The 13,784-nt window shown below is 35.6% G+C and overlaps 1 protein-coding gene across 4 annotated transcripts in view; it reads right to left on the bottom strand.

The window, feature by feature from the left end:
* LOC122549390 (zinc finger homeobox protein 4) overlaps positions 1-13,784 on the bottom strand; it is a 294,666-nt gene that overhangs the window by 270,551 nt on the left and 10,331 nt on the right. For 3 of the 4 annotated variants that reach the window (XM_043689135.2, XM_043689131.2, XM_043689132.2), the window contains exon 2: positions 1-100. This exon is cut by the window's left edge and continues 2,512 nt beyond it. In XM_043689135.2, coding sequence (XP_043545070.2) covers positions 1-54 — 54 coding nt within the window. In that variant the 5' untranslated portion in view covers positions 55-100. Of the gene's footprint in view, positions 101-3,437; positions 3,489-13,784 lie in introns of those variants that run through there. The other variant, XM_087985978.1, reaches the window with a different exon arrangement.

Below are 13,784 nucleotides of genomic sequence, written 5' to 3'. Positions count from 1 at the left end.
TGTGTTATGCCCATTTTCCTGCCTAGCGATAGTAGGGGAGTCACAGGTTTCCATGGCAATTACTACATGGGGATCTCATTTCATCCAGCCTGTCAGGGACCTGGATAAACAAAAAAATAAGTTGAGAGAAGCCATTTTATCAATTTTTTTATAGCTCATCTTCAGTTTACAAATTGTAGAAATTTAATGTTAAGCATAAAGTGGATTTGATTGCAAATTTAAATATAGATTTAAATATTTAACATTTCGCAGAAGTGGTAATTTAGAAATTGTTAATATTTCTCATTGCAAAGTACATGCACAGCATTTAATTTCTTGATGTATCATAATCCAAATCTACATTATAGTTCTTCAATATAAAACTTTTAATTAACTAGTCTATCACACACAAAAAAAACAATTTCGTATGAAATCATACTGTCACAGTACTGATGCATTTGTAATGATCTGCAGCCTCAGCAGTAATCACTCACATAAATAACATGGCAAAGCATCCAAAATATTTCACTCTTCTGTGCAAGCAGCTTCATAATAAACCAAAAGTCTTAATCTTCAGTCTCAGAAACAGGTCAAAAGGTACATTTCAAATATTAAGGAAGCTCGAAAACTTACAATGATATTGATTTTCACTCAAGAATTCTCGCAAGAGATATTTGATAATAGTTGCAAGATGCAAGACACTGCTTTTATGCTCTCACCATTTGCCTTACATTTCCTTGAATGCTAGTCAACTCCTTTGCAAAGTATAATCTTGGCAATGTTTTCCTTGCAAATGCACAGACGAAAAACTAGAGGTGACAGTTTACCTCTTCCATTATATCTTTTGAAGAGATTATAAAGTTTGCTTTGGGCTTTTTTTTATTGTTGGCATATTTTATCAGATAAATCCAAGAGCATGAGAGAAAAGTAAGCAAATTATTATAATGCCAACAAAAAAGATTGAGCTCTTCTTTGCTTCTCATCTGACCAAGTAAATCAGCTTACTTCAAATCTTCCTTCTGTGAGAGCCCTCAGCAGGTATCTAACAAGCCCTGATTAAGCACCAATCAGGATTCTTCCTCACGCTTCACCTACTTCAATAGGCATAGAAACAGAAATTAATATTTAGTGCATCCAGTCCTACCATCCTTGGGGAAAATTAGACTCAGTCAAATTTTTTCACTGCAAAACATAATGAACACTATTTCAAATACAATTTTGATGTTGTCAGTCCTGGTGTGCTGCTCATCTCTCAGCAACTACCTCAATCAACTTCTCTCCTATCTTTAACAAATCATATGAAAGCCCCGATGATGAGAAGCCTTCAATCATTTCTCAAGGCAGGCACCACAGCTCATATATTCCCTTTAGTGGAAATACAAATGTAGTTTGTAAAGGCCATATCACTATTTCACAGCAGGGTGCAGTACAGGAGGAAAGTTAAAGGCAGAAATTCTGCTATCCTTCAGTCTCATTGTTCACTGGGCTGCAACACTTATATTAATGACTTGCATAGATCCTGAGTGTCTCTAGTCCTTGCAGATCTCCCAGTTTACAGAATGATGGCACTATACACAACAGCAGGGTGGTCAGCCACTTCAGTTTCAATGCATAACAAAGGCTTGAGTGAGGGGAAAGGCAACTCACTGCATGCCTTTACACCTTGATTACCAAAATTAAGAAAATTGCCATGTGACAGTATCAATAAGACAACATAATTTCACGCCACATACCTGTGAATAAAAAAATACTCAAAACACCAAAACTTGGACAGCAGAAATCACTCTGTGTTGCATGCGTAATGCCTTACAATGCAGCAATTTAGGGGATTAATTCAAAACAACTTCTGACTAAATAAGGCTTGGGGGATGCTCTCTGCTATTAAGTACTGAAGAATAGCTGCTTAAATTTTTGCTCTAATCAAATCTAATCTCTTCAGCTAAGTCAAAGAGGGAAATGATCAGTTTAAGAGACATCAGAAGATTTACACAGATTGAAAATGAATTAAAATTAGTTTTGCTGTCTGAGATGGGCTAAAATGACAGTCTAATTGCCTCTGAATTGAATATCATAAAGCTTAGCGTGTAATTTTAATCATTGATGAGCTCCAGGTTAATTATGCTCATGACTTGCATGCAGCATAAAAGAAGCACCTCTGAAATGAACATCAACACAAAGACCATGAAAAACTAATAATTTTCTAATTAGTTCATACAGGCACATTTACCTCTGCATTTAACACCAACAATATTTGCAGCAGAAATTAAGGTACAGACTTTGCACTCCTAACAGCCATAAGAAGTGGCAACAGAACACATCAGACAGATCTAAATACCCTGAGCGCTATTGGGAGTGCATAACTATAACAGGTCCAATTTTAATCCACATTCGGTAACTCAAATACAAAATGAGCTCTGTGGTGTATTCTCTTGTCATTTTCAGCACAAAGCAGCCTTACTATACTTCTTATTTGTTGAGCAGACAGGACCAGACTTGACTATCTACTCTTGTTAGCACATAGTGTACATACACCAATATCCGCCAACACTGAATAATTTACATCGGAAATAAGCTAGAAACATGTAGTACTATGTAGAGGACTACTATTTCATTTCATCATCTGAAAAGGCAGACATTGATAAATGACAGGTCTTCACTGCCTTGTAAATGGTTCTACCTATAGCTCCAGAAAGATGCAAAGCAGTACATATTAAAAGCATTATATAAGCACACAGACAAAGCAATTCAATTAAGATAATTACAGAGTGGGGAAATCTACAATGATGAAGAAAGACAAAATGCAGCACATTTTGATTTGTAATGCAGCATTTCTCAACACTTCAAGCACTAAATTACCCTGTGGGGAATATCTCCATCCTTCTGGGCAATACACAGTGAATCATTATAAACTGATAAATTATAAAATATGCTATATACATCTGAACACTGATCCTGATACCTGCGGTTTGGACATACATGGTTTCTGCAGACAAATCAAATCAAAGCCCTCAGTTCTTCTTCAGACAGCACTTAAAGCTTTAACATCTAAAAGCTTTACAAGCATTATTTGGTGTTTTGAAAACGTATTTCCCAATAATTTAGATAAATGTGTCTTATTTTCAGAATTATTTTATGCTGAGCTATGATCCACAAACTAGGGGACACACTTTGCCCTTAACACATATCTAATCTGTTTACTGTTTTGCTCAAATTTATAGAAGAAAATTGTCTTTTTAAAGACAAACAACTGACTTTCATATATGATTGAATTGCTGACTTCTCTTTTCCTCCTTCAGCAAACACAGGTTGAATGGCTACGAGCAAAATAATCGATACTCCTACACTAAGATTAACTGACAAAAAGTGTACATGTTAAACAATAGGGCAATGCCTCTGCACTGAATGAATGTTCAGTTCCCATTGGAACAAAGAACTAGAATCACAAATGCCAATTATACCTCTGTTTTTTAATTGAGGTTGTCCCAGCCTTCTTCTCCGCTCCAGTGAGACAGTGTTTGAGAAGTGATTAAAAAGAACGTGATCTGATCAAGTGAAGAGAATAATGCCAGAGGAATGCTAGGTTTGCCACACTGCTAAATGCTGGGAAAAAAAAGACCAATAGGGTTCTTGGTGCTTTTGTTTTTCCATCTGCTGTGTAGTTCCCTCATTCAACATCAATTCTTTATTTGCAGTGTTAGAGGCAGGTTAAAAGCTGTCCACACAGAACACCAGTTCAACCCACGCAAAGTTAGAACTTACGTAACTTTCTTAAAAACAAATACAATTATGCCAGAATTATATCAAGATTTTTAAAGGTCATCACTGTCTCTGTTGTGGCCTTTTTGTCCACACCAAATCCTCTATCAATATGTCATACTGAGTTAGGCAAAGACAAAAGAGAGGATCAGTGTGAAAACTGCACATATATCTAATCCTGACAAAGGAATGAATAGACATTCACAAGTGTAATTATACTTGTTTATTTGTTGCCACATACAAACAACTGATGAAAAATCTATCAAAGTAGGATTATTCAGGCACCAAGAGCCCCGTTACTGACTAAACTCACATGTAGATTAAGCACTATTTTACTCAAATCTAACAGAAAAAAGATAATGTAACAAACTTTTCCTTGAACCTTGCCACTTGAATCTTGACACTTTTTACACATTGGACAAAATTATTAGATACATTCCTAACCTATGCTGTGCCATATTTCTTTTAGTTTGTTTCTGACTCCATGATTAGAAACTGTGGTATGTAGTTGCAGGGTGTGGTAGATGCTTTCCCAGTCATGGATTGTATCGAGTTAAACACTTGTCCTATTTAAGCCTTAAGTACACGTACCATATTTTTTCACAAAAAGACAGAAATTATGTTAGATTACTTCAGGTTTCCTAACTAAAGTAATATAAGTTAGGCCAAAAATTATGAACTAATCTTTAGGCGAGCAAATTTTCCTTTAGCTTTTCAGTCTATTGGCCATTTTTCGGAATATTTGAAATTGTTCAGTAGAAACTTAGCTACATCTTTGTTACTTTCCATGTGGTGCAATTTGGTGGTGGATATAGTACTTACATAAACAAAAATTATATTATAACAAGCTCACTGCCTGTTGAGTTACTGATATATCACAATGTAATTGTTAACTGTCTTAATTTTTGCTAACACAAGCTTAAAACCTATTTGCTCAGGGAAAGAAAAAACCATGCTAAAATGATTCTTGGACATGAAAACCCCCCAATTTATGTAAAATTACAATAACTGAAAACAGTTTTTAGAAACTACACAACCCTTCACTTATAAGAAGGGAACAAATTAAAGTAAACCAATCTGCATAGCTAATGTCTTTGTGAGCTCTCCAATTTAAAACAGAAAAGCTGTAATTTTTTTTTGCTGGCAATCTGGAAACACTCTGGAGTTAATTACAGCTGATTCGAAGTGAACCGCACAAACAAAGGCCAGTCTATGTCCAGACAATTATACTGCATTAACCAGCTTAGAGCTTCCTGCTGATGTTTCAGGGCTCTTCTATTACACCCTTCTACCTTCTCAGCATGATAGAGAGTGCTCCTGCAAGGATGAATTAATAAAGAGAACTGCAAAAGAATGTGTGACGACCTCTTTCGACTCGGCAAAAACTTTCCATCCAAGTCACTACAAAGATGGAAAAGGTAATTAAGTTTGAATAGAAGACTGAAACAAAATATACATTTGTCCTGTAAGAGGTGAAGAACTTAAATGAGAATAGGTTTGAAATTTCTACAGATAAATCACCATTAAAAAAATGTATAAGTAAAGGAAACATTTGTGTGCATTATGCTACCTGGCTAGCCAATGTTTGTCTTTATTTTTCAGCCTGTTCATGAATCCTGACATAAATTATCAACCCAGATGTTTTTTTAAGAACTGCTCAGACAATATGACATACACAACCTGAGCATGATAGATTCTCTGGATTTCATTCTCAGTATAATAGTGCCGTTTTTTGCACACGGGAAGCAATATTAGATGGTTGACATTTTCTTGTTTGTATACGTTATAAAGGACATAAACACAAATTAAGAACAACATTCCTCCACAAAGGTAATTCTTTGAAAAGAAGAAAACATATAGGTATGTATGATGGAGTTTCTTGAATATTGTCAGCTTAGCCCTAAATGAACAAAATTCTCCCACATCCATCTGTAAAGATGAGTCAAGCCTTAATGCAACAAATATGCCATTATGTATATCCTGGCCTATAACTTTCTTGCATCCTGGCCAATGCTCCATATATATGTGAAGTTCAGTATCTGATAGACCAATGCTGTCATAGCATCCATTCTCCATTCTTACTGCAAACAAAATCACTATTTATTTGTTACAAAATATAGTGAACTGGATGATTTTATAGTTCTGGCATTCATGTTAATGTCAGCTCTTCCACCTTGGAGGCATCTAGAACAAGGGTGCATAGGCTCAAGATGAGGGGACAGACATTTCAGACAGAGATGAGGAGAAATTTCTTCACTTAGGGGTTCTGAATCTTTAGAACTTTTGAGCCAAAAGGGCTGTGGATGCTTCATCACTGAGTAGATTCAAGGCTGACATCGATAGATTTTCAGAGTCTAAAGGAATCAAAGGATATAGGGATCAGTTGAGAAAATGGAGTTGAGGTCAAGGATTAGCCATGATCTTATTAAATGGTAGATGGGCCATATGGCCTGCTCCTGCCCCTATTTCTTATGTTCTTATCTCCAATATTTCCTCAATAAAGTTACAATGTGTGCATTCAATTTGATAATCAGTTGTCATTTTACAATCTGTAGTGACAAAATAGTTATGGAGCAAGGTTCCTCAGTCTGCATAAAGATATACATTTTGAGTGTGTAATAATGTAGTTAGCCTAACAATTTGAAAAACGCATTTGATAGACAAGTTTCATGTTCCATTTTTCTCTTCCTCTTTGCACTATTGTACTCTGACAATATTGAACATTATGTCGATGGTACTCAAAGAAATTTTTAGCACTGTAGAATTGGACCACGATGCTTTGGATTAAGCATAAAAGATGCAGTAAAGTTGGTATTCATACAGAAATTAATACCAAAGTAGATATTACCGATGCATTTCTGCTGTATATTTAGAACTACAGTACCATTGTTTCAATCAGAAGTGGTTATAGATAAAACAAAATCATTTCATTGTGCCTCTATAAGCCTCATGTACATTAATCACCCTCCTTTTGTCTCATTCATGCAAAGAGGGATTATATTTTAAATGATGACTGCTTAATCTCTTTGATTTCTCTGCGCTAAATAAATATTAATCTACAAGTCAATCACATCTTGTATCATAATGCAAAGTATATACAATATGAAAGTATTCAAAAGTTATGTAAATTGCAGCTGATTTTATAAGCATCTGTTTGTTGGTAGCTTCATTTCATTTTCCTTAAAAAAATGTTCCTCATCAGAATTAAATGTCGTGTTAACAGTCCAACTGCATATACAGATAATCCAACCTAAAATCACTGGTGTCTTTGCAAGTCAAGAACAAAGCTCCAGTGAATCAATCTAAACTATGAACAATTGCTATCAAAAACAGAAATTCTGGCAAAACTTGGCAGATCTGGAAGCATCAATGGGGAGAAAGCAGAATTAATGTTTCATGAACAGTGACTTCATCAGAACTGGTCTTTCTCTTCACGGATGCTACCAGACCTGCTGAGTTTCACCAGTAATTTCTGTTTTTGTGTCACATCTGCAGGTCTTTGTTTTGTTAATAATGCTAAGTGTATTTAAGCCTCATTACTCAGAAGTTTATCCCAACTCTTCATAAATGCATGGAGGCCATTTGGATGGCTTTGAAGAATAATGGGAAAAACAGGCAGCCCAAATCTGCGGTACAGCTATTTCTAATTTCTGGAAGTTTTCCAGTTGCTACAGGTTTTGACACTTGCACTCACAGAGTTATTTATGTTCACCACAGAATCTGAGATAATTATTAGGTCATTTCTGTGCTCTTATGGTGCTTCCCATTGCCACCTAGTTCAAAAGTTGTTCTGCAGCAGATCCTGCTTCAAGGCTAGTTCTCGTGTAATTATCTTCATAAAAAGTAATCAGAGACCAGGTATCCCAGTGAGCATTCCAAAGCTATTAGCAATGTTTTAGCCTCAGATCTAGTTAGAAAAAAGATAAGTATAACAGGAATGTTAGACCTGAACAGGTTTAATAACCAGAAAAGTCAGTCTATTATTGAGAAGACAGCTTTCAGCTTGCAACAGTGGCTTTAGACTAATCTTCTAAAAAGATATTCTCATCATTCCTAAATTTAAAAAGGTCATGTGAAAATGAGGATGAAAAGAGATTTTTAAAAAATATAATCCCAACATTACAGACACTGCAAAATTGTTTGTGATTGCAAATTGTATGTTTAGTTAGGTTTTCAGGTCAGTAAAGTCACAGTGCACCACAAAGTCTGAATATAATGTATGGTGTATATAATGAAAAACTGAAACAACCAATATTAACACTATTCAACAACGGACCACAATCAAACTTCAAAAATAAATAAAAGTACTTTTGCAACAAAAAAACGTCTGGAAAGCCTAAGATTACTCACTGTTTTCCATCCTTTCAAGGGATTTTTTGTCACTGATTCGCTCCCCATCCCTCGAAACATGACCCCCCGCTCCCCGCACTTCAGAGGATACGATTTTTTATTGCTCCCAGGTTATTGTTATTTCTGCAGATCTTGCCGTTAAGCCTCAGCAGATGGAACTGTACTGTTGAACCCGACACTGCCTTCATCCAATCCAGACACACGCCAATTCCGGGAGGGAGACTCAAATCTGGTGGGGAACGGGAACCCCTGCTGTTCTATCGAAGTTAAGGAGTGAAGCTTTATTATGGAGCACTCACTGGTGGATCAGAAGTTAACTCGGGCCAAGAGCTTTCTGCTTCACGTCCCAGTAAGTCCCTGGCTAATTCGGGGTCTCACTCTAACTTTGGGTGAGAGATTAGCAGAACATATAGACTTCGCCGAAGTGACGGATGAAAAGTCCACGTGTCATGTTCAAGGGCAACACTGGTACCACCAATCCCTCTTCCATCTTTTGGCTGCCTTTAAACTTTTAATGGAGTACATTTTCCTTTGTTGTGCCCACTCCGAAGTATTTCAACGCGTTTAATGTAATTAACGCTTTAAGCAAAATCCACGGCTAACCGATTTGATAGAGATTTTCTTTCATATAGAAAAAAAGCACAACCGAGTTGTTTGTTTGAGGAACACATTGTCCAACCGTAGCGAAATCCCCATACTTTAACATCACACTAACTGGAATCGTCTGGACTGGCCAGATGAAATACACAGTCATAGGAAAGGCGCTGCCTTACGGTGGGATATTGTAGAAATGGACGGCATAATTATTAATTCAGCTCGCTACACTTCCTCTCTGACAGCTAGGAACAATAGCAAATTGCTGCAAAGTAGACCCGCATTGTATGCAAGGCGAACAGAATGGAACCATTTATAACTCGATCGCCTCACTCTATACTACCCCATAATAAAGTGTTATTAGTGATTTGATTAAAGTTGTGTTTTATTGATATAAAGTGTCATAAGCCATTATTTTTAGACCCTTTTTCGTTTCTTTTACTGATAATTTGCTCGAGGGTAAGATTAGGAAGGTAATTCTATTTACAAAAGTAACACGTCAGTCAAGATAAACATGGTGACACAATTGACTAGCTCTTACTGATTATTTTAGCAGCAGCCTAATTCTGCACCAAGTAATGTGAATGGATAAATTCTGCAGGTTTATTCAATGAGTGTCGGTTCTATTAGAGCCATTAACAAGTCGAGCTGTCAGACTATAATGAAGGTAAATGATTAGTTAGTACAGCAGTTGAAGACTTCTTCAATGTAATAAGAGTTAATTAAAGTTTACCACAAGACACTACCTAAAGGAAGATGTTGATTAGGTTTCAGGATTTAGTACGAAGAGACAATAGCTGGCAGTAATTAATAAAGCAATAATATAATGAAACGATATATTAATTGTGTTGCAAAGGAAGACTCAAAAGCTGCTGTTTTTATGATTGACTATTTTAGTAAAGATTTCAAATAGGAATAACCACACAGATAAAATGAGAGTCATGGGAAGCATTTTAGGACAGAAGACATAATTTAATTGGGATTATCAATAATGGTTATTATGCCTAAATAATTTGCACAAATTAGAAAACAAATATTACACAAGCCTCTCTGTACAAGGAACTATTACTCAGCTTTCACTGAGACTTCTTCTCAAAGTCTGAAATAATTAAGGACTGGTGTTATTTGAACTTTAGTTTGAATATTTTTGAAACACTGCCCAGTTACACCAGCAGGGGAAAAAAAAGTAGGGCCATGCGAGGTGATCTTATTTTAATGCTAACATTTTAAAAATACATTTGTAAAGCTTTGATTATGAACTTGCACTCAAAACAGACAGAGAGCCAAGACAGTTGCTTTCATGGCAATACTGAAGGAAAAGTCGATTTCATTTTACATTTTTACCAAAGTAAACAGGTTCGACTCAGTTTAATACAAAGGAACAATAGCTCGCAACGCTGTGACAAAATGTATGTATCAGTGACTTTGAGGCATTTCATAGAATCTTTCACTCAGAATCTATTATTTCAGTTAATGTGCGAGGTACTGACTATTGAATCATTCTGATGGACTAAGCAGACATCAGACCACTACAGTGTCAGCTGTTCTTTACAAATTATTTTATACAAATACCAAAATCCAGGAGAAATTAAGTCTGATTTTTACCTCTACATTAGCACAATTAAGGTTTCACTAAAGTCTCATCTTTGGATTTTTGACTAAGTTTTTAAATCAATTTTTACTATTCTGAAAATGCACAAGGTACGTTTACTAACCCAGCATTCCTCAGAGTTCCATTTATGCTGCCTCCCTAGCACTACACCAAAGTATCTCCAAAAGCCCTTTTGCCCCCTTTGGCACTCTCAGACTCATTGGACCTGACATTTTCACTTCATCCATGACAAATGATCTGATGACTGTGATCTGATTGCTCAAGATGACTACTTTATCCACAACTAAATCATTAGCTACCATGACTGCATTTTCCTCATGTGGAAGTAAATTCTATCCCATTAAATCTCATCCCAACATTTTCCAAAATTATTTTGATGTTGCTTTGTTTCTTTTTAAATCCTTCATCGGCTAATAATACTTGCACATACATGGACTAGCTGCTTCGTCTCTTGTTTCATAGATCAGACAGGATATGAGAAAGCTACTTAGTACGTGTTTGTCAAGGGGTTTCAGTAACTGTACTCAACCTCTGTCCCAATGAAAACACTGTGCCAGAGATAGCTGTCTGATGTGTCTCTGTCCCACACTTGGTTGGAGAGGGGAGGTGGAGTAATGGAAATTAGAGGGAAATTATACTGTACTTGTATTACTGTAACTTCTTTCTGTATACGGTACACTGCTCAGACCAATATAACATTGATGTCTTTGGCATCTATTTACTTAATAAATACTAATTAACTGGCAGAGCAAAACTACTTGCAAGATAAAAATTGGAGACCCAGGTATTCCTTCTAAATAAAACCCATTATACATTATTTAGTTAAATTTTAATGTAAAAGTGAAAGTAATTTACTTTACATTTGGTCCTATTGATTCATTTTTGAATGAAGGTCTTAACAGATTCAGCTGCAAGACAAACATTCAGAGATGGAGTCACCTTCCTCCTCTCTGAAGTGCTTTCTACATCTTGGGGCTCTGAAGGCAACTCTTCAGGTCATGTTCATGTTGGCACTCTGCCCCCACTTATTGGGTCAAAGAAAAAGAAGACTAGTGTGTGACGCCTAGCTTGTGAATAAACTGGAGGTGAGCAGAGAAAGTACTCTCTGTGATATGCCTGTTGACAGCAGACACTTAAACAGACCTGTATGACCAACAACACTAAGTAGACCTTAAAGGTTCCAGCTTAGAAACTTGCTGAATTTCAGCAAAGGGGCATCTTTACTGTGCTTTCATATTGCTTAGAAACCTATATGTCTGTACCAGCTAAGTGTGTGCCCTTTTTATGATGACAGATAATTGCTGGCAGCTTTTCTTATGAAGTGTGTACAAATTGAAAACCTGCAACTCATGCTCATCAGTCTAAAGAAGAGACTTCCATGTAATATCTACAGCTGTCACAAAGAACAAAACAGAAAGCTTTATTCACATTAAATCCCCTCTAAACTTTAGAGATTCAGTCAACCACAGAGATAGTCATTTTAAGACTTTGTCTACTTAAGCAGTTCTTTGTTAGTGCTTCCTGAAATCTGATTTTGATAAACCCGAGCAATATTGATATTAAGGTATAAAATTATGAAATGAATATTCGATTGACATAATTAATAAAAAAGGATATCAATGCAAGTAAGCCACTAACAGATCAAGTAAAGAATTTAGCAGTGATTTCTCTACATGCAGAGTGGTGAGAATATGGAACAGGGAGTATTTGAAGCAAATAATACACACATTGAAGAGAATGATTGCTGCATACATAATGGGGAGGTGAACAGAATGATGGAGAAACAGTTGATGACATTGGAAGAAGTTTCTGCACAAAACAAAAACCAGCATAGATCAGTTGGGCTGAATAGACTTCTTCTGTATTGCAAATCCTTCACAGTTCTATTTGACATCTAGCTGTAATACCATAATCAAAACACTTTACACTGTACTTTAAGGGCTGTAAATAAAGCATTTTTTACTATAAGTTAATTTCAAGCCTGAATCTCATACAAATTCTCAAAGCTCTCTTTGTTAAACTTCGTCAGCTAAAAACCTATGCACACATTTTATGTATTATATCATTCTTACAATGCGTTTTGTACTATTTCTGATCTTACTAGAGTGAACTGTTATGCCCAAAGTTATCTGAAAGATATGCCATTTCCTTTCTCTGTGTTTGTTATCACCCTTTGCTTTTACATTAAGTAAATCATAGATGTCAGTGTATACACAGTTAATCCCCAACCTTTCCAACAACATGCAGATATTTCTGCAACTTAGGTAGAAATTTCTTACTAACAACATTCCATGGATGTGGCAGGCATCACTTATGTCAAATTTTGAACTGTTTCTATAAACAAAATAATAAATTGGTGCTGAGTAAATGCTTGCATGAAGACTTATCCCCATTAACAGGCATATACTGGAAATCATTCAAGGAGAGCGTTTCTAACTAGAAGGTATCAATATATATTAAGAAATGTGGAGTAATTTGCATCTTACAAAAGGTATTGATTAAATATTTTTAAAATACCACTTTCTTCCTGTGTTTCTTGATATTCTTTTGTTGGCTTAATCATGATACAATTTGAATGTTACGTGATAGAAGATGGCTCTAGCCTAGCTATCATTTTCAATGTTATAGCAAAGTGCTTAGAAATATGTGCATTTCAATTAAGGGAAAGCTTATCTAAATTGATCACTCTCGATTCCACGATAGACTAATAGCAAGCTAATTTTAATATGGTACAGTAGTGTCATGTAGCCACAAGTTCCTCACCAAATACATCATTAAAGAAACCAACAAATATTTTATAGTGTGTGACATTCTATGTTTTTGTTCATCTCTATATTAGTGTGATGTTAAATCCAATTGAACCATATCTTTATTGTTATTTCGAAGAACCTATCCTGCTTTCTTCACTCAACAATTCATTGTCCATTTTTATCGTCTGTTACGTTGCAGTTAAATGTTGTGAAATTGTGTTGAATGGCTATCTCTGCTAAAACAAAGATGAATCAGATTTGTGCAGTTCCTTCTGAAAGAAAATAATAATATAGTCTTCAATGGTCCTGCTCTCTCTGGATTACAATTTAATGGATGGAATGCAGAAATCTCTCTATGTAGAAGCTAGCGATATATCAGTGTTAGTTGTACATTTCAAGTTTTATCAAAGATAAATTCTTCTCTTGCCAATGTAGTAAAAATGCATTGCACCACTCTGCATGCCAGCAAAATGTGATTGAAGCAGAAATGAAAAACTTTGTGCATCCAGTCTCCTCTAATACTATTAAACTGAATAATTCCAAAGCAGTTGGGCGTTATGTTCACATTTTTTGATTTGATATGGCTAATTTGAAAAAGAAAATACAACGAAACTATGCAAGAGATGTCTTGATTATTTTAAAATATCATGTAATTAAAAACAAAGCTTAATAATCTTGTCAAAGTGAGTTGCTATGTGAATCAATTCGCATATTTTTAATACAGTGGTTATACTCATACTGTG

This window comes from Chiloscyllium plagiosum, unplaced genomic scaffold, assembly GCF_037043375.1.
Source record: "Chiloscyllium plagiosum isolate Xiang-an unplaced genomic scaffold, Cpla_swu_hap1 HiC_scaffold_4, whole genome shotgun sequence".
Taxonomy (NCBI): Eukaryota; Metazoa; Chordata; class Chondrichthyes; order Orectolobiformes; family Hemiscylliidae; genus Chiloscyllium; species Chiloscyllium plagiosum.
Note: the sequence above shows the minus strand (reverse complement) of the source record. Positions and strands in the feature narration are given on the sequence as shown.